At 32.8% G+C, this 21397-nt stretch overlaps 1 protein-coding gene across 3 annotated transcripts; it reads right to left on the reverse strand.

Annotated features, from left to right (window-relative positions):
- Positions 1-981: 981 nt before the first annotated feature.
- On the reverse strand, positions 982-20832 carry LOC125059263 (solute carrier family 12 member 9). Of its 3 annotated transcripts, none has more exons than XM_047663630.1 (21): positions 20596-20832; positions 19751-19891; positions 17773-17895; positions 17201-17335; positions 16205-16339; positions 14991-15193; positions 14405-14609; positions 13087-13266; positions 12330-12419; positions 12140-12255; positions 11598-11683; positions 10578-10779; positions 9557-9688; positions 8727-8834; positions 8193-8341; positions 7782-7973; positions 7215-7402; positions 6575-6708; positions 5024-5124; positions 3937-4066; positions 982-2541 (listed from the first exon to the last, which is right to left on the reverse strand). In XM_047663630.1, exons 2-21 carry the CDS (start codon positions 19872-19874, stop codon positions 2461-2463), a joined length of 2814 nt encoding a protein of 937 aa, XP_047519586.1. In that variant the 5' UTR covers positions 19875-19891; positions 20596-20832; the 3' UTR covers positions 982-2460. The 3 variants fall into 3 exon arrangements, with proteins under 3 accessions (XP_047519586.1, XP_047519584.1, XP_047519585.1); XM_047663628.1 differs by lacking the exon at positions 20596-20832 and adding an exon at positions 20261-20539; XM_047663629.1 differs by lacking the exon at positions 20596-20832 and adding an exon at positions 20261-20537 and having other exon boundaries at positions 6575-6696.
- Positions 20833-21397: the final 565 nt, after the last annotated feature.

Below are 21397 nucleotides of genomic sequence, written 5' to 3' on the forward strand. Positions count from 1 at the left end.
GTATGACAATTTGGCCTAGTGGCTTTTCAGCGTTTCTCCACTCTGACGTTGTGAATTCGAATCACGGCTGAAAACATCGTGAAAAACAGGTATACCTACTCACCTAATTGATTAGGAAAATATTTATCAGCCCTGCGATTCTGTAACTCATTTTTCGAACTCACACAGCGGTTTTCGCATCGGCGGTCGCTCTCAAATCAGTCGTGAAGCAGTCATTTTATGATTTGGCATTCTGATAAATAATAAACTACAAGCTGTGTGACACACCGCTGTGTGAGTTACAGAATCGCAAGGCTGGAAACAGAGAATTACTGAGGTGAAGATATGGTCAAGTTTAAATAAAAAACATCATCCGAAAATATTATTTATTATCACATAGATTAATACAAAAACTTAAAATTATTGATCCCGTCCATAAATTTCTACACAATTAGTGCCGTTTTCGAAATTCTACATTTTCTTTATTCTCTAGTCAAAAATTAAAGATAAAAAGCAGTCTTTTCACTGATACATTTGTGTATTAAAGTTTTTATACAAATTATGGTAATCAAATAATTCGTTAAAAATAGGTTATTACGAATCAGTATATATAATAATTTAATACATTAAAATGTTTTGTCACGTTTATTTATTTGCAGAGTGATAAGGACAAAATTTTAAAAAATCTATTCGAGGCTTTTACATAAGAGGGTCTCACTCGATGTTTGCAAATTACTAATGCCCGTATTCCAAGTCACAATCGCTTGGAAACTGTAAAAATTCAAAGTTTTAATAGAAATAATGATTTGATTTGCAGATTAAAAAGCAGGACTATAAGTTTTCAAATCAACGGCGAGAAAAGATTAGATGCGATATTGAAGAATATAGTAAAAGAGCATACCGATTCTTAAAAGGACGGCAACAGACTTGCAAGTCTTTGAAGTATAAGTGTCCATGGATGGTATCCCTAACATCAGGTGAGGGCAAAGAAAACCGCAAAAACAAATTTCATTTAAGTCTTAAGGCTAGAACTTTCAACACAACTAAGCAACTATTTATCATTCGATGCTATTAACAATTAAAATTATAAAAGGCCGGCAACGCATCCCCAAAAATGTGTATAATCCTAATTGACGCCCACGACTATGTGGCTACCCACTGAAGTATTTCCGAATCAATTCGACTTAGGGTCCTTCAAGAAGAGAGCGTACCAATACTTAAAAGGCAACCAACTCGTGAGCCCTCTGGCATTGAGTGTCCATGGGCCGCGGTATCACTTAACATCAGGTAAGCCTCCTGCTCTTGCCCCCGGTTCTATAAAAAAATACTAGAGATTTTTAAGATGTTCAACCAGGTTAACCAACTGTCGTGCTACGTGAATATCTTACGATACAATTTTTTTAATTGACATAATATAATATATCTTTGGGTGAATCACAAAATACGAAAGATAACACATTTATTAAGATTATCATAAAAGCTAAATGCGTCTAATTGCACTATACCACTCTCTATCTGTCAAATTTTGTTTACTCCGTGATGGAAGGAGACAGAGCACTTCACCAAAAAGTATACAATTAATATAATGAAGAAATATTTTTTTTGAATCTTCAATATCATTTTTATATTATTATAACTGAAATATATTTCAAGCAATTTACTTTTAACTTTAAGCCTATATTAAAAAAAATCTCACAAACTGAGTTTTAACTACAATATAAGTGCTGTCATTGAATCTTCTGTGTTAAAATTTCTCAATTATCGTCAATACATCATGAAGTTGAACTTCAAAAATTAAAGTAGAAAATATTCATCTCAATATAATTTTAAGGTAACATTTGAAATAAATTATAATACTTTAATTAATTAACTTATATGAGAGTCCTATAAAAATATAAAAGACCTAAAAACTTTTATTACAACTGCAATTTAAAAATTATTTTAAGTTGATATTCATATTTGTTTCTCCGGTATCGAATCTAAAACCGAGTTACAATGTGCTCTACAATAATGGCGGTGTCATTTAAGCTATTTGGCTTTATAAGTGATATTATAAATAAATGTTCTCTTAAAATCATGGTATTTTTTCTGGTTTACAAAACGTTTATCTTATAAACTAATGTTCAGTCTACATTTAAAATTAGATAGAAAAATAACTTCTAAAACCTTATTAATAAAAAATCAGCAAGCTAAAAGGACTGATCTGTCGTAATTCAGTTAAAACAGTGGAATAAGACTAAGTTTTAGTTTCAGCTTGAAAGTTGAAATAATTGAAAATATAATAATACAAATTATAAAGATAAAATAATAGTTATGTTTTTTAATTAACACTATTTTTTAAATTAAGTGGTTGCGTAACAGAATAATAATTTCAAACGATTATATAAAGTCAAAAAAAAAACTAACGTCATATAAAATTTAACTTTTTCAAAAACTGTTATATTGTGACAAAAAAATACAGACACACAAATATGTCTATATTTAAAGAGCTGTGGAGGTTACCGACTTCAACCCTCGCACTAATATCGTTGGTGAGAGATCCTTCGTGAAGTCTTCTAAAACCTGTAAAATAATTAAAACCCTATTTATCGCATATTTTATTAAACATACTAAACATGACACAAAATGCACACTTTTTACAGACTAAACAATGACATATAATGCGTGTGTGTATTTGTCTGCTTATCGGCTTGATTCAGTGACATTAATATTTGATAGTGTTCTAAGGATATTTTTTTTAAGAGTTGTATAGAGGGTATCGAATATCTGGTGTTGAAAAAAGGTTGTATAGTGCAGGTAAATCCTCAAATAATATACCAGCATGATTTTGCATTTCCTGAGAAGATTTACTATAGTTATATATTTTTTCACCATCGGAAAGTAGAGATTTCAACGAACAGAAAGCACACCAACTTTTTGAAAAAAACTGATATTTTGACGGGTGAATTACGATTGCAAATTGGGGTGCTTTTTCGATATCAATTAGAAATTAGAAATCGATAAACCGTTTTTTACCCTTAAAACTCACCCCCTTCCCTTCCCGACATCAGATAGCCCGTAAATTATTTTAAAAATATTCTCCTCCTTTTCCAATGGTTTTCATCCCACTATAATTTTTTTTGGTTTCAAAAATTATCGACTCTGGTCCATAATTAATGTTTTTGCTATGAAGTGTAGGACGAACTGAATATGGGGTATTTCTAGTCCTTGTCAGAGAAGTATTAAAGCGCATAATTTTTGGACAAAATACTTAAAATAAATTTAAACCAAGAATTTCAATTTTGAATTTGACTTTATAAAACGTAGACTAAGTATGTTACCATGGTTACGTTATATGTTTGAATGGTAACCATGACAACAAAATACGCTACTATCTACGTTTATTCCGTATGAGATTATATCACCAATTTTATGTAACCACACTATCACTTATCATCAGATGTGCCTCCCGTTCGTTTACCCAAACTTATATAAAAATAATGTGCCCGTATGCTGTAACTGTTAAGGCTATGCATAAATGGGGATTTTTTTTTAAATATGTTATATAACATGACAATTATAAAAAAAAAGTTATGATGGCCCGGTGTTTTAAGCCTCTCAACCCTGCGAATTTCACTTGCTAACTAATACTTGATCCTTGGAGACAAACTGTGGAAACTACTTTTTCTTAATTACAAAAATCTACTTGTGTAAGGCACAGAGGATGGATCTACTTCTCTTTAATAAAACAGTTGCAATCTGCGCTCAATTGCAGCACCACTTTTTTATTCGTTTACAGTAATATTAAAAATACTATGACAAAAAACTTATGCAAATTGCGCCATCTATACATCATAGCATTAGCTGATTATTATTGAAAAAACCCAGACCAATTGACGATTTGATTCAAATTTCATGAATTATAGAGTTCGTGCACAGATCACAAATTATATTTTCTATCCACCAAAATCTACGTACCTGAAGATACTGTTCGCATACGGGTTCATCTGCGTCACTCGCGTGCGGGGCCAACTTCGGTGGATGCGGTAATTGGACAAATGTGACCGCTGCCCCGTCTTCACAGCGACTCTTGATTATTTGATTTACCCTAGACGAAAATTAACGATGTAACATTACTTGAAACAAAAGTGAGTTCAACGTAGCTTATAATTATGTCACTATAATTAACCTTTTAAACACATTAATATTATTAGGTCAGCGACTCATCATAAGTATCTAACCTAACCTAATAAAAAGCCGCTTATTAAATATTAAAACTTATAATATTTCTGTATTATTATTGTAAGTAAAATCAGGCACAGGAGGCAGATCACCTACTTACCTATTAGATAGACAAATGATCATGAAACAGATACAGAATTTTGAGGCCCAGACCTAAATGGGTTGTAGCGCCATTGATTTCTTTATTTTATTATAAGTAAAATGCTCTATTTCATATTATTTAGAAAAATGGTGTACGTAGCGCCATCTAGTAATGGTGTCTAAAGTTAAAGATTTATTTACTTATTGTCTATGTCATTGTTAATTGAACTTTTTTTTCATCGCTTGTAACGATAAAGTACGTGTTTAATAAAAACCTAATTTAGCCTGTTCTTTTAAAACCTACCATTCCGACAAAATTATCAAGTAACTTTATCTGACCGTACTATGTAACATCAATATAATTTGGGATAAATTACTAGCAGATAAACAATTGAAATTGCGCCATCTTTGATTAGCAACTAACAACTATTTAAACTAGAATTAGGTTTTATTGACGCTCTAGAGTGGGACCCTGAGTGCACTGCAGACTAGTTTTGAACAAACACTTTAAACGAAAAAACTAACTTTTTATTCCTGCTGTTGAACTCAGTCAAGTTTTTAGTTATTACTTATATATTTTTTTAAGTAACTTGTGTATTAAAAGTAATCTCTACTGTTCAGGAAATAACATTATTTTATATGTGTCCTTATATATGCAATTTAAAACCAAATTTCATTCATTTCCAAGTGAAATCAATAGATAAATGTTAAAAACGAAAAATATACGGTTAAAAAGACATACTTTTGCAAATAACTTTGAGGTACTCTACTAAACGTAGTTCCATTGTCATAACTGGGGTCTGACCATTGTCCAAAGTTATCCAACGCTGGCCATTCTGAAACCTGAAATATAATATAATTTAACTTATCAATAATGAATGTATTTTGAGAACATTCAGTTATTATCTGATATCAGCCGAATTAACGCGTTTACATAGCTAGTAATCTATATATATATATATATATATATATATCTATATATATAAAAGAAAAATTAAAAACTCAATTTTCTTAGCGGGATGTTAAAAAGAAGAATAATAAAAATATGAAATAAAATAAAATAATGAAACATAAAATTTTATTTATTTCCTATTTTAATTCGCCTAGCAAAGCGGGCGGGAAACGGCTAGTAGTAATATATCAAAATAATAAATGCTTAGTGGAGTGCATCAATGGACTTTCTATATGCGCATTTAACACTCGCTCGAACGGTGAAGGAAAACATCGTGAGGACACATTTGACTTATTTGAGGGCAATAAAACATGCTACGTATTTTTTATGTTTTACCTACAAAAGGTAAATCTAAATATTAACTTAATAGGTACTCATGTGACCTAATACAAAAATAACAAATACTTCAATATCACGAACAATATATCGAATTACCTTTAATTACTTTATTTTATTCTTTAGCTGGCATCACTGTCTACTAATTTCAGGTTTAGTAAACCTTTTTAAAAAAAAAATGTTATCTTTACTTGTGCGTTTCTTACTGTTTGTGATGTAAAGGGACGTAATTATCACTCGCCGTTAAACAACCTTTAATATGGAGCACCACACTTAATGAAATAGATACATTAACTAATAATAAAATGTATGTGTCAACTCAGATATTCAGACTCGAATTGAAATTGAAAAATGAGCGCGGCCAAAAAGGTTTGCCATCTCTGACATGTCAAAAATGATAGCTGTCAGAATTCTACGGAATTAAAAATCAGAGTAAATGTATAAATTTCTGAAGTAAATGACAAACTCTTGACAGATTTAACTTTTATTGACGTTCTAGAATTCAGCCCTAAATGGTTGTTAAGCTTAGATTTCCTAGAAAAGCGGTGCCGTTATCTAACGGCCGTAATGTAGCGTTGGGTGACGTCACCCATACGTTCTCTATAAATAACATCGGAGTAGGTTTCCTAGAGAACGTTGAGTGTCACCGTAACGTCAAATAGCAGTGTTGTAATTTGCTTGACGGCCGTCATAGCTGTGATAAACATTAGTTCATCGTTTTTCGCGTGTAGCGGTGCCCATATTTAATTAATACAATGAGTGAAAACGTGACTTGGACGAGCGAAAATGATGTTTTTTTGCATTATGTTAAAAAGTAAAGACGGCCGTTATTAACAACCGCAAAATGACGGCCGTTAGTTAACGGCACCGCTTTTCTAGGAAACTTAAGCTTTAGAAAGTTTATGGGTTAGTAGTATAAAAAGAATGTCTTTTTCTGAATACTTTGTGTATATCCCATTAACCTACCTAAATTTACGTAGTAACGCAACCGTGTTTAGTACTCACCGTGTGTGTAGTAGCATTGATTCTTAATAATTTTAGTAATACTTCCAATCTTTCGTGGACCGGTCTGGCAGGAGATAAGGAGGGGTTACTCCGCTCCACTGCGCTGTCCATACTGTCCAACTCTGCAAGGTATACTGTGTCAATTGTTATTATGTCATTTTAAAGAACTTATTGAACACCTATAGTCACCTAAAAGATTGACATTATATTGGTATATAAAAAAAAACATCTAATCAAGAAAAATATTAAAAATCATAAAATTAAAGGTAATGTGATTTCACATACATGTATTAAATTAATTAGTCATAAGTTAATTTAAAAAAAATTAACAGGCACTTTTTGAACATTCTATACACAACAGTATTGGCCTAGTGGCTTCTGAGGTCGTAGGTTCGATCCCCGGCTGGGTGGTGCCCTTGGTGCACAATGGACTTTCTTTCAATGTGGGCATTTAATATTCGCTCAAACGGTGAAGGAAAACATCGTTAAGAACCGAAAACATCGACGGTGTGTCAGGCACAGGAGGCTGATCACCTTTCATATTTATAACATATTTTTATATTGTGAAGTCTCCCATCTTGTCTATTGATTCTATATAATTTAAATCTCCTATTCTATGGTATTAGTATTAAGTACATACGGTCAGCATAAAGCGGTGTAGCGTCAACAACGTGGACCCGTAGTCTCAAATGTTGCCAGCCGCGGGCCGATCGCACTACGGCCGCTAACTGCAACGCGAATAAGGCTCTCACGCTGAAAGCCTCTTCGCGGGACGGGGTCAGAAGCTCTACCAGCCACACGTCTATGTATTTTAGGCTCGATGAGCGTCTGGACATAAATTTATTAAGTAAAAAAGGGTGCGTGTACTTATGTACGCGCGTAAGAAGTTATACTTCTTTGGCATTATTAAAAATAGTTTTTGATTGCATGCAAATAATTAATTTCAATTAAATAATCAAAGACTGGAAAAGGAGTCATTATAGTCAATAAAGTTCAATTTACATTTGAAAAATTTAATAAATAAATATTTGTTAATATTATATGTATTTACTATTATATATACTACATTGAAAACACGTGTTTTAAATGTAAAAACTCAAAGCATGTGGATAAATATTATAAATATAAATACACAGTGAACAGAGGCGGCGTGCGTGCAAAACTTAGAAGTATAACTTCAAAAATATGTAAATTTTTATCTGCATACCTCTCTACAGCAGCCATGTCAAGCGTGTGGAAGTTCCTACAAAGACATATATTCTTCTTGACGCTCAGCACGTCTGTTATTATACGGACGTACTCGGACGCGGATATCCGGGTCGATACGGATGTCCGAGCCGGGAATATTATTTCACCGGAGTCCAAATCGAATTGCTCTGTTTTGTATGGTGATGCTGGACTGAAATAGTTTGAAAAGTATTTGGTATATTTCCAAAATATAGACCTAATTTTATTTGTGTTAAAATTACGTTTTAAAATTATATTTCAAATAAATTAAAAACCTTTTATAATACAGAAGAACAGCATAATACTCTTTCTAACACAGTAACACACACATAGTAAAAAAAATTAACTTGAAAAATCCAGTTTTTGTAATTTTTAATTATTTTAAACTCACTCCCTAAAGAAATCTTTGGGCGTGGCCGTATCTCTGAAGCCTAGGAGTACAGTATCAGGCTTCATAGCTCCTAAACCTGCGAGACGTGTCAACTGCGCTGCGCCACTACGGATGGACTCTGCTAAGGATAGCTCTACAAAAGCTTTCACCTGAAAATATAAAATGCTTACATCTAAACATGGCATTTGACATCTATCTGCTCGACATCACTTCAATGATGTTCAATGAAAAAGAGAGGATTTTTTTAACGCAACTAATATCTATGTTACATTTTTCTAACCAATTCCAAAATTCCTAACCTTCCGGGCAGACTAGTTTCCACTCTACAGTAGACCATAGTTTGAGAGATGCTAAATAATGGTGAAGCGACTGAACTTTTTTTTGAATTCTCTAAAATGTTATATATTTAGACGTCATAAAGCAAATGTTTTGTCTTATCTGTCTAATATATAGACTGACAATTATTATATCAATAAATAAATAATGTATTTCTTTTACTAAATCCAAAATAAATAAATATGTAATCATATATACCTTAAGATGATCGATAAGTTTGAGCCAGTACTTATGCTCGGAAGCAAGTGGGTCTCCGCTACCGTCCAATTCACCCACCCTCACGTGACCCACTACGAACAGACCGCCCTGGCAAAATAAAGAAAAATGTACTTAAAAGAGTCAACATTATAACACACGTGGACACATCTCAAACACTACTCGACCGATTTTGATGAAACTGTTAGCAAAAGGCTCATCGCTGTATGACTTTTATACTACCCCTCAAATGTGTGATCTCACTTAAAATAAAGAGCTTCTCAATTCCTGGAAGATTATAGTGACCAGTGAGGATTTTATAGGTTCAATGAGATTTCGCTTCCTTTTGTAAAACGTTACGATGCGGGGCGGGGATTGAATTACGCGTTATTGTTAATATTTTTTTCCACTTTCCAATACTTTACACCACATAATGGTAACTTTTAAGTATAAAGAGTCGTTTTATTTAACTATTGGGTACAGAAAAACGTTACGGCGCGTTACATGGGGGGGGGGGGGGGGGGTTTCAATAATCTCCAAAAATTGCGTGACATAATATTTGAACGCTCCCTAAGACATTTGCACATCAATTAATATCGCATAAAAACTGATGAAACTCCTTCTTTGATCATTTTAATTTAATTTTGTTTATTTTGTAATTGTATCTTTAAATACCTGAATTTAAGAAAATAAGTTTAGTCAGTTTCTGTTTTAATAAAATAAAACTATTTTTACTAAACTATCAAGCTGAAACTTTTTGGTACTAAAGAAGGTTTTGTCTGGAAGAGACGGGTTAGTAGTAGAAATAAATTATTTATAAAAAAAGAGGATACCTTTTTCTGGTCATTAACGAAGTCGATGAGCGGTGCTGCCTGACGCGGGGAAGAGATGAGTAACAGCATCTGAGGTCGCCAGAACTTCACGTGTTCTCTACGAGGGTCTAAGAGGAGTAGGTATTTACGGACCTGAAATAACAATGTTTAGTACAAAACCATTTTACGCATTACGCATCCTCTTATAGGCCACACTTAGAGTATGTGGATTCGAATCCCTACTTTGTTTTAATTATTAAATGTAAATCTAGTTAAAAGGCCGGCAACGCACTCGCGAGCCCTCTGGCATTGAGTGTCCATGGGCGGCGGTATCACTAAACATCAGGTGAGCCTCCTATTACATAAAAAAGACAATAAAATGAAGTGCTGAAAGGGAACATAAATTCATTAATTTCAAATATCCTAGATTAATTTATTTCAAAATATTTATTCTTTCTTTCTGAAAAAATACAGGCAATTAGCATTCTAGATATGTTAGCACGGATATAGTATTAAGGATGTTTTTCCTATAAACCTCTAACAACCAACTCGTAGGTGCGCGTGCGCAACTCAAACCTGAACGCCCATTTAACTAGCTTAATGAGTATTAGTTGTTTTATGGTAATATGTATTAAAACATCTTCAAATACTTATATATCACATATTCTTTGACATGCCTCAAAAATGATAACCTGATTTTGATGTAACTTTGAAACTCCCAGGGAGTAGTAAAAATGTACTAAAATACAAAAAATTACTTTTAGGGCCATATTACAATTTGTATCTTAAGTCAAATATGTCCAAACTTCATACATATACTTCAAAAGTAGTTTGACTGCACTTAAAACTGTATTTAAATTCATTCCACATTCTAGAATACGGGCCATAGTTTCAGAGAAATTTACCTCACACGTACCTGAAACTTGAAACCCTAAAAAGATAATCATATGCATCTATCTTTTAAAATTTTAGGGATTATTAGAACTATGCCAATTGAAAGATTCACAATACATAAAAAAGTATAATAATAAATATTAAATACCTGATGAAAGATTAGAGCTTGACTTAGACTGCCCCATTTCGGTTCAGACGCGGCCGGCGACAGCAAATGCAACGCGACGACCAACGAACAGCACGCCAAAGCTACGGCGCTCGCGTACGCGGGACGTAGACCGAATATTAGCGCGGCACAACCCACCAACCCGATCAGGGAGGTCAGCCACGAGAAATGTTTGAACGTTGGCCTGAAATGTATTTATTTAATTTAAAAGGACGGCAATATCATATAATATTAGTTGTATTTTTTTTTAATTTCTATTTGATTTTTTTTGAGAAACTTATGCTTGCATTAATTGTCACACATTTTAGATGTAAGATTTTGTAAAATAATTAGTAAATTTAGGACTGTGTGTGATGTCGTAAGCTTGATAACTAAATAAATAAAGAAAAAAAATCGCTTTAAAGCGATCATTTATTACTAAATGTTTAGCAATCGTTGGAAGTATTCCCAAATATGTGTAGGATATTTTTAAATGTTCTAGAAGTATCAATTTAGACCGGCAACGCAATCGCGAGCACTCTGGGATTGGAGTGTCCATGTGTGGCACATATCACTAAATATCAGATGAGCCACCTAGTCGTTTGCCCCCTGATCAAGTAAAAAAATAGTTAAGTATGTATTATTTAACTGTTTTTGTAACTATTCGTCTATGTAACTTTTCAATCAACGTATATATAGCAATTTGGTTTGCCATTTTAACTGGCTTATTTGTGGCGTGCTGTTGAAATTGTCTAAATATAAAATTATCCCACAAAAAATATATTTTTTGAAGTTGATTTGGTAGTGAGGTATTCAACACGACATTGATTTAAAAGTAGATATGTACTTAAGTGACAATTTTTTTTTTCATTAGGTCACGTAAAATTTTCAGAAAAATATGTTTTTTTTTGTTTCTATAATTTTCTTTTCTCTCTTCTACTTATGGATATGAAAATTGAATATTATAATATTCAATTTAAAATATATTTTTTTGCGTTTCTGATTCGTATTGGAATCAGTTACCTGAAGTTAGGCGCAGAGGCGAGATCTAGGCCAAGACAGGCAAGGTTAATAGCGAAGTAACTTGTTATGAAGAGTACTGAATTCACCTGAAACATAATAACTGATGTTAGTAATGACTAAGTTGGGGCACCTTGAACACTTGCGCTGTGGAAGCATTACTAAGCCGGCCGAGTGGTTGGAAGACCAGTAGACCAGTAGACCAGCTTAGCACAGGACAAGGAGCGCTGGTAATTTATCATTCGGACTCATTTTGAGTCGCAAAGTGAGTTTAAACTCTGTTTTTTTTCTAATAAATCTTTTAAGTGTGATAAATAATAAAAAAAAAATTTGTTTATTCATTATAACAGTACATTCAATGTGTAAGATTTAAAACATTTTAAGTAAAAATACCTGGGTACCCTACCCAGCTCTTCCATAACAACAAAGTTTATTTTGAAGAAAGTTAATACATTTTTAATAACTTTTTTTAATTGTCTACAAAAATAATTATATTTAAAAAAAAATGCTACAAAGTGTTCATATTAATTTTAATTTATAAGTACCTGAGCAATAGCATTAAGTGATCCAGTAATAATACCAATTTGAACAAGAAACCAAGACATTATCACAGCGAGGATGGGATTTCCAGATCGAGGCACCATTGGACGGAGGATAAATCCTGAAATTATTATGAAAAATTATAGATTTAGTAATTTAAGTATTTTTCGCTTTCGAATAGTATTTTGAACTCACCAAAAATATTATCTTTAGCTAAAGCTTCCAGCACCCTGGAAGCACCGATGAGGTTCGAGAGACCAGCAGAAAAAGTCGCCGTCAACATGCCTATAATATAAATTTATTTCATAAGATAACAACAACATTTATTTGTATTTTAAAGTTATATTAGGAGCTTTTTTTAAAGTCTTTATTAATTATTTATTATTACTATGTCGGTTAAGAATATTGTAAAAACTGTATATTTGTGTTGGAAATAAAGCGAATCACTTTTAGAACAGTTATAAAAATATTAAATAATACTCTGAACTAAAAATTATACTAGTTTTTTATGGTCTAATTTATAAAAAAATTAACAGTCAAATAAAGAATATCCTGATATTTCATGAATTAAAGTTTATCAGGAATAACATTAGTTTCTTAGTTGCAGTGTACTCATGTATTGAATTTCGTCCTAGATTAAAAGGCATAAATAGCAGCATAACTGCAACACATCAAAGATAATTTAAACGAATAATAGTAATCAAAAACGAATTAAATCAATATATTCTAGAGTATAGGAGGCCTTTATCCGTGAAGGGGTTTCGATCAAGGGTATTGACAGAAGCTAGGATAACAAAAATAAAATGTAATAACAAATCTAAGCTGTATATTCTACTATTGTAATTGGAAAAGGCTTAAATTATTATTATAGAGTATGATTCCGAAGCGCTTAGTCAGTTTCATTTAAAAAAAAATACTAAAATGCTTTGTAAGGAAAACGTAGAAAACTCACCAACGGCAATAAAAGGTGACCATACATTAATAGGTAGCAAATATACGTAGTTGTTCTGAAGAAGATCCCTCGAACAAGTGGCTGCAGTTAAAAATGTCAACGCGATGTATGACAATGCAGTGAAAAATAACGCAGTAAGTGTACCTAGAGGAATACTGCGCGATGGAGATTTAAGTTCACCTGAAATATATTCATAATTTATATATAGTTTAGCAGTGTTGGCCTAGTGGCTTCAGATTGTGACTGTCATCCCTGAGGTCGTAGGTTCAAACCCCTTCTTTGCACCAAAGGAGAATTCTATGTGCGCATTTAACATTCTTGCCTTAGACCCCGAAAATTCGACGGCGTGTGTCAGGCACAGGAGGCTGTCCACCTACTTGATCATGAAACAGATACAGAAATCTGAGGCCCAGACCTAACAAGGTTGGTGCGTCACTGGTTTTTTTTTATATATAGTTAAGTAGAATGACTCTGATCGAAAGGTGAATAATATAAATTGTATAGCAACGTTAAAATAATGCTAATGAGTAAAATATTATGGGAATTATTATTGGCAATTAAAAGTAAGTTTTATCGTCTATGTCGTAAAGCTAAAATTCCTTTACACATTTAAATTATTCAACATCTTAATTACTATTTATAATGTATTGGACACTTGATTGTGTTTGGTAAACAGTCTCTTGAATCATACATATCATATATACATACTCGTACATTAAGCTTTATAGGTATATTAAGAATATCCGCAGCGCTAAATAACCTGCATCATGAGCACCCTCAATACACATCCTCACACATACCCGACACACATACACAACAAAACAGGACCGCAACAATAGTGAATCGGTCAAAGTGGGAAGATCGCATTTTAGATTGATAATTAGTCTGTCTGTCATTTTCCTACAAATATCAATCCATAAATAGCGAACGGTCCTCCCAAAGATGGTTTACAAAAACAGATTGACTATCGATCCATGGATCGGTTATTGAAAAGTAGTTGAATATATGGATTGAAATATCAATCTCTAGGAGTAAAAATTGGACTGGGGTTGTGTATAAACTGCCGTTAAACACCGTCACACACACAACACATCCGAATTAGGTATACTTAGTAAAATCTATTTATATTAATTTTTTCCTTCTGAAGTTCCGTAAATGTTTAATCATTTTTGTATATAATAGTATTCCATCTTTGGGTATATTTTTTATATTATTTTTGATTATATATAATTTAAGTTAGCTGTAGAAGTACGAAATAAATAAACACATTGTATAAACTATTATATCTTTTCACAATATTATTTTTACTAAAACTTACCACTCATATTTGCCCCCGCCATAACACCAGTGACTCCAGTGAACAAAACGCCAAATACAGACGCAAAATCCACCATCTCACCATCATTTGTACTATAATCCCTCCCATACTTGGGATATAGGTTTTCATAAAAGGTGTTCACACTGAATCCGGTGTAATTGAAGCTAGTTGCGTTAGTTAGAGTATTTGTTTCTGGTTTCTCTATCTGAAATGTGTACTTTTTATATGCTATTTGCCTTAACGGAAAGATAATCTTGACAGAGAATTGTGTTTTAGTAGTAAATAAGGGAGCGTTTAAGTATTACGTCACGCAATTTTTAGAGAATATTGCCCCCCCCCCCCCATGTAACGCGCCGTAACGTTTTTCTGTACCCAATAGTAAAACGTTTAGTGACCACCCAGTGACGCTTTATACTTAAAAGTTACCATTATGTGGTGTAAAGTACCTACTGGAATACTAACAATAACGCGTAATTCAATTCCCGCCCCGCATCGTAACGTTTTACAATAGGACCCCCCCAAAATTCGTTACGTAAAACTTGGCGACTAAGATGCCATGAAAAGGTGAAATACAATATATTCTTACCATTGCAGGCGTAGTAATGAAAAAGCTCAAAAAGGCACTGGCCAAGCACACCACCATGGTGACCCAAATGGCTAAACTGGTTCTAGCAAAAAGCGAAGCCCCGGCCAAAGACACACTTAGGCCAATTGTGTTCAATACTGAACGGTAGAGAAAACGGTACCAATCTCCGTTTGGTAGACCAGGACTGTCTCCCACAAGGTATCCTGTAAGGAAACCTTTGTTTTAAACTATGTGAATAGATATTATAAGTATACTAGCTGACTCGGCAAACGTCGTTTTGCCATGTATATCATTTATAATAAAAAAATAGGGGTTGATCGTAGAGGGGTGAAAATTAGGGGTTGTATGTATTTTTTTAATGCTGTATCATAAAAAATAAAGAATTAATTAAAAAAAATATTGGTTGTTTGTAAAGTAGGTTTACGATCGAGATGTTTACGTGATAACGTCTTATTGGTGATATAAGTTTTTGGGAAGTAAGGAATTAATGAAGATAACAATTTTTTCAAATTTTAAATTACATCTATCGTTTTATTCACACTTTTGATGATAAATTTCGGGTGTAAAATGACAAGTTTACTTATTCGACTATGATATACATTTTTCTTCATACATTCACGGAATGACTGGCAGCGCTCGAGATGAGACGGGAGATCGGTCCGTCTCTCTCTCGTTATACCAGCGATCGCGCTCGTGAGGTTTTGGTGTGACACAAGTTTCTGAACATGTCACCCGACTAAAACGATTTTAAAGACGTTATCACGTCAAAAACATATTTAGTGGACTACCCTTAACATTTAGGGGGATGAAAAATAGATGTTGTCCGATTCTCAGACATACCCAATATGCACAAAAAATTTCATGAGAATCGGTCGAGCCGTTTCGGAGGAGTTTAACCACAAACACCGCGACACGAGAATTTTATATACTTATTAGATTAAATTATTATTATCTACTTATTAAATTTTAATTTCTAAATATAGTAATAACCATTACTGCTTACAATATTGAAAAACCTTGCAACAACAATTCCTAGGAATTACGAATGTTTATAACACATATGTGTAGCCCTACCTTAATTTAAACAGTCTGAACGTTTGCATAATGTTTTATTAACTCTTATTTTGCGTTTACCAGCTGTAATATTATTTAATCAAATTTTAATACTAAGCTATAAACAAAGTTATTATTATAAACCTTTTCTTTTTACTTACCATTGGGTCCAAAGTTTTCCACCAACGCTTCAGTACACGCTGAAATACAAAGCGCACTCGATACGACATTAGCAAAGAAGAATAAAGTCCCGATAGCACCACCAAATTCTGGACCTAAGGTCCTACTTATCATAACTGAATTTGGAGTTAAGTAAATATATGTATTATCAAGTAAAATATAGTATATGTATGTTTACAATGGCGAATGGGGCAGCACACATCTTTATATGCAAGTAGGTATGTACAATGTACACATATGTATGTAGGTGATTTTATGGCCACTTAGTTTTCGTATATAAAGAAAGTATAATTCTGAATATATAAAGGAAATTTGATTGGTTAAGGTAACTTATTGGTAACACCAAGCGTTTTGACCAATGGATAGTTATAAATATCCACAGCGTCAGGCATAAAATATTTATCAATGAAACAGTAAATCAAAAATCTGAGGCCAAGACCTATAAAAAATATAAACGATTTTAAAACAAAATTCACCAGTATAATACTCGATACAGAACTAACTTAAGCCTACGAACGACCAGACTCCAGAAGATAAACCACTCCTTATATGGAAATTGTACTTGTTTTTACAACAAACTCCCAAGCGAAATTAGAGAATGATCACTAAATAAATTCAAAGCTCTCGTTAAACGTAAATTAATCAATAAAACTTTTTATACGTTTGAAGTTTATTTAAATAATCCTAATCTTTAATTTGTATGACTCAAAACTTGGCGATTAAAAAGAGTGGCGGAGAGTTTCTTGCCAGTTCTTCTTGCCCGCTCTACGCCCTTGCTTGCGAACTAGTAGTAAATGTAAATTTAGAATTAATTTAACTTATTTTCTGACGTTCATAAGTGTACTTGTTTACCTATATTTTGCGTTTGAGTGTGTAAAGGGTAGATTACACATATATATACATAAGATGTATGTAGTTAAAGATAGCGATACAGTCTTTAAGATCAAGTCTGTAACCTGATATTATTTAAAGGATACAATAAACTCCTCCACCTTCCACAGCACCATTGGTAGATATTGCACAGATTGACATTACAGTAAACCCGACTATGCCATAGGCAAGAGCAAACTGAGCTAATGTGACTAGAGTACCAGCGTTGCCTACTAGGTAACCTGAAAGTTTGAATAAAATCTAAATTGCCATACTCTTTCCCTTTTCAACACATTAACAGACCAGGCCTGGTTTTCTTCTTGGGTTCATTTCTGATGCCAAAAAGCCTATAGAAACAGCCAAAGAAGTCTGATTAATTTTTATGTTAAAAAACAAATAGTAACATTACACAATGAGAACACTCTCATAAAGAAAGCACAATACTGTTACTATTTTGATTTTCATGTCTCTGTCGTTTAGTGGATAATAAAATGTTTCATTGTTTAATTAAGTGATGTTTGGTAAATCTCAGCCTGTTCCACACCAAATATTGCCAATATTGAAATAGAATCTTGAGTCAAAACAACACTATACCTTCAGAAAAAGCATTGGCTTACACTAATAAAGAAATAATAAAAATTCTATATATATAATAACTATTAATAGAATTAAAACTTACCCATTCTTATAAATATAAGTGCACTAAACATAGAAAGCACCACCGGACAGAAGACACCAGCGAAAGTACCCACTTTTTTGACCCCTGGGGCTTGAGCACGAAACTCGCCAAACTCCACATATCCTAAAGAAAAAAAAAAGTAGAATAAAGATCCTAGTTACTATCTAGATTTTCATCTTTATAAAATTCACAGATATTCAAACTTTAATATAATGGGAGATCTCTTTAGCATAAAAAAGTTAATGACATTTTGTTAATATTTTAAGTATTTAATAATTTATATGCATGTATATATATTTTTTCAATTGGACAAATCACACCAATTGACCTAGTCCCATGATAAGCTGGTGAAGCTTGTGTTATGGGTACTAGGCAACGGATATACAAACACATTTAATAGATAGATAGACATATAAATACATATTTAAACACCCAAGACCTAAGCACAACACCAAATGCTCATCACATTGATGTTTGTCTCAGCCAGGGATCGAATCTGGTACCCATGGAGTCAGGGGTACTAACCACTAGACCAATGAGCCGTCGTCTTAAAAATATATATATACTAGCTGATCCGGCAAACGTCGTTTCGCCATGTATATCATTTATAATAAAAAAATAGGGGTTGATCGTAGAGGGGTGAAAGTTAGGGGTTGTACGTATTTTTTAATGCTGTATCATAAAAAAATAGAAATTAAAAATTTTGTCTAAAAAATAAAAATAAAAATTTAGGGGTGGACTACCCTTAACATCTGGCGGGCTGATTTGTGAATCTAAACCATTCCCAGATCCCCTTGAAGACACACAAAAATTTCATCAAAATTGGTCCAGTCGTTTAGGAGGAGTTCAGTCACATACACACGCACACAAGAAATATATATATTAAGATAACATAGTTTATGAACTAAATGGTGTCTAACACTACAATAAATATTATCGTTAATACCCTAGGTATATCTTTAAAAAAAATTACAAGCTATTTCAAGAAGCAATAACATTTAAGCAAAGTTTTTTAAGAACAATAAAAATTAACAATACCACTAGTTTTCTCAACCATGACGCGTATTTACAAATCGACAACAACATTAACAATGATAAAACTGACCTCAGTAATTTTTCTTAACCTTGATGCATAAATCACTTTTTTTAGTTACAAAACAATTAGATTTAAGTAATCAGTTTTACTTAGGTACTAGATATCTGTCTATATAATTAATTATTTTCAAAATATACATACATATAAAAATTTGAGAACAATATCTCAATATAAAATAAATCAGTGGCGCTATTTAGGTCTGGACCTTAGGTTTATTTATCTGATTCATGATCATTTGTCAATTGACTAGGCAAGTAGGTAATCAGCCTCCTGTGCCTGACACGCACAGTTAACTTTTTGGGTCTAAGGCAAGCTGGTTTCTTCACAATATTTACCTACACCATTCAAGTGAACATTAAATAAGACAAACAGAAAGTTCATTGGTGCACAGCGGGGGATCGAACCTATGACTTTAGAGATGAGAGGCTGCCACAAGGCCAACAGTGCTCTATCTCTCTCTAAATTTATTTATATAATTATTTTTGAATAATAATTTAACATAGTTAAGAAAAGAAAATTAAATGATAAATGATGTTTTGTAAAAACCCTAATTAAGTCAGGCTTAAAATACTTACAATGAAATAAAAAATAGTATAAAAACTATATATATAAAGTGGGTGGTAATGAGATAAACAATATCTACATGACCATATATTTGTTTTGATAAAATTTTCATACTAAACAAATCATCTTTCACTTAAATTCAATTACTGTTCCACCAAGGATGGATGATTTTATTATTCATTTATTTCAATAAAAAAATAATAAAAACAAATGTAGGTTTTTATTATTTATTTATTGGTATAAAATGATAAGCAGAGTATTAAATTATCGTGGTGCGAAGGCAGAATTAACTAAAATGTATAAAAACCATTGTTTTACCCTCTGCCATTGATCTTGGTGTAGCAGATCCACTACCAAATCTCATTCTTAACTTATTAATTAGACTTGGTGTGAGGCTTGATTCATTTACACTTGGTGCTAAAGGGTCCATTGTTTCCGCCATAATAGCTGGCTTTGTCACTGTAAAATTATTTAATTTAGTAAATATTACTGGTATAAAATGTTAATCTGCAATCACGTTATATCCTAGAAACCTATCTACCGATTCAGGAAATGGGCTTGAATCATCTTTGAAAATTACAAATTAGGGAAAAATGTATAACTTAATTATTTGCAGTACTAACTCCCACATGCATTTGTTTGATCTTAGGCAAATCAGATTTCTTGTGTGCCTCCATGCTTTTCATAGTATAACAATAATTTCCCAATAGGTTTCCAATTAACCCAGGGCTGTAAAGTAACTAAACAACAGTTTTAATGCAATTTCTGGAATAAACGTAAACATAACAAATACTATATAAAAAAACAAAGATTAAAGTTTCAACTTACTGAGGTGAATATCCCCCATTGCGAAGGAGGATAAGTAATCAATATACGATACGAATGTTTAACAATGTTTACTTGAATAAAGCTGCCAACTGCTAAAACAATCTAGCTATAATAGCTAAGCCCACGGCAATATGATAATATGTCCCACTTTACAAAATGACCTCATTCATACTGTTCATTGAATAGCAATAAATACAATAACTTGAATTTATAGTAGACTTCGTCAAAACATTTAAGGATGTAGACAGTAGAGGCAAAGAAACCATATAAATACAAGTAAAATGACTTAAACTCGCAAACTTAAAGTTACAGGAGTGAAACTCAATACAACTTACAATAGTTTAATCCCCGTCGTCTAATATAATGTAGAAAGCATGTATTAATGCATATTCATTTGGAAGCGTGCAGCATTCAATTCCAGTAATGTTTATTTTTTATTATATATGAAATTAGTATGGTTTTGCTTTGTTTTCAAGACGCCCAAACGGAAACATCAACACAAAAAGCAGTTATAGTTACAGAATCACGTCAGATATGAGAAAAAAACAAATGTCAACTGTCAGATATATTAAACATTTAAATGTCTGTCTTCTTGGGCCGATCGGTTATTAATTTCCACAGAATAGGCTTCCAAATGTTTACACATAATTTTAATGGATTATGGGAACTCTTCAAAAGGCTTATCTTGTTAGCAAAAGCTAGTAAGTAGTTAGCTATTTGCATGCCTCATCGGTTCTAGAGGTAACAAGGTTTAGTATTTAAAACAGTGTGACTAATCATACATTGTAAGTTTCAGTACTAGATATGTTGATTAATAATTAACACAAATCAGTGAATACAATAAAGATTATTAACAACTCAAATAACTGACAGACTGCCACAATATAATATAAATAAATACCTGTTACAAAAAATTTTGTTTTGTTAATGTGAACCATGTGATGTCGGTTTTACTCATTAAAGGATGATTCACGGTACACCGTGTCGCGAGTCGCGACCGGGCCGGGCCTCGGCCGGGACACGGCCACCGTGCGCCGTCCTGGACATTGATTCATGTTACACCGGGCTGTTTGGGTGTACGCACGTACGTGCTTGCACCACTATATCTGTTTTTGTCAGCTAGTGATTTCATCTGTC

This window comes from Pieris napi, chromosome 19, assembly GCF_905475465.1.
Source record: "Pieris napi chromosome 19, ilPieNapi1.2, whole genome shotgun sequence".
In the NCBI taxonomy this organism is placed as follows: Eukaryota; Metazoa; Arthropoda; class Insecta; order Lepidoptera; family Pieridae; genus Pieris; species Pieris napi.

Bases quoted from the DNA above. Each gene is read 5' to 3' on its own strand.
- LOC125059263 (XM_047663628.1), bottom strand. The intron at 15,194-16,204 runs GTAAGTAAAAAG...GTTTCCTTACAG, and splicing joins GGAAAACTTTGGACCCAATG to GATACCTTGTGGGAGACAGT. The intron at 13,267-14,404 runs GTAAGTTTTAGT...AATATATTTCAG, and splicing joins GGCGGGGGCAAATATGAGTG to GTGAACTTAAATCTCCATCG.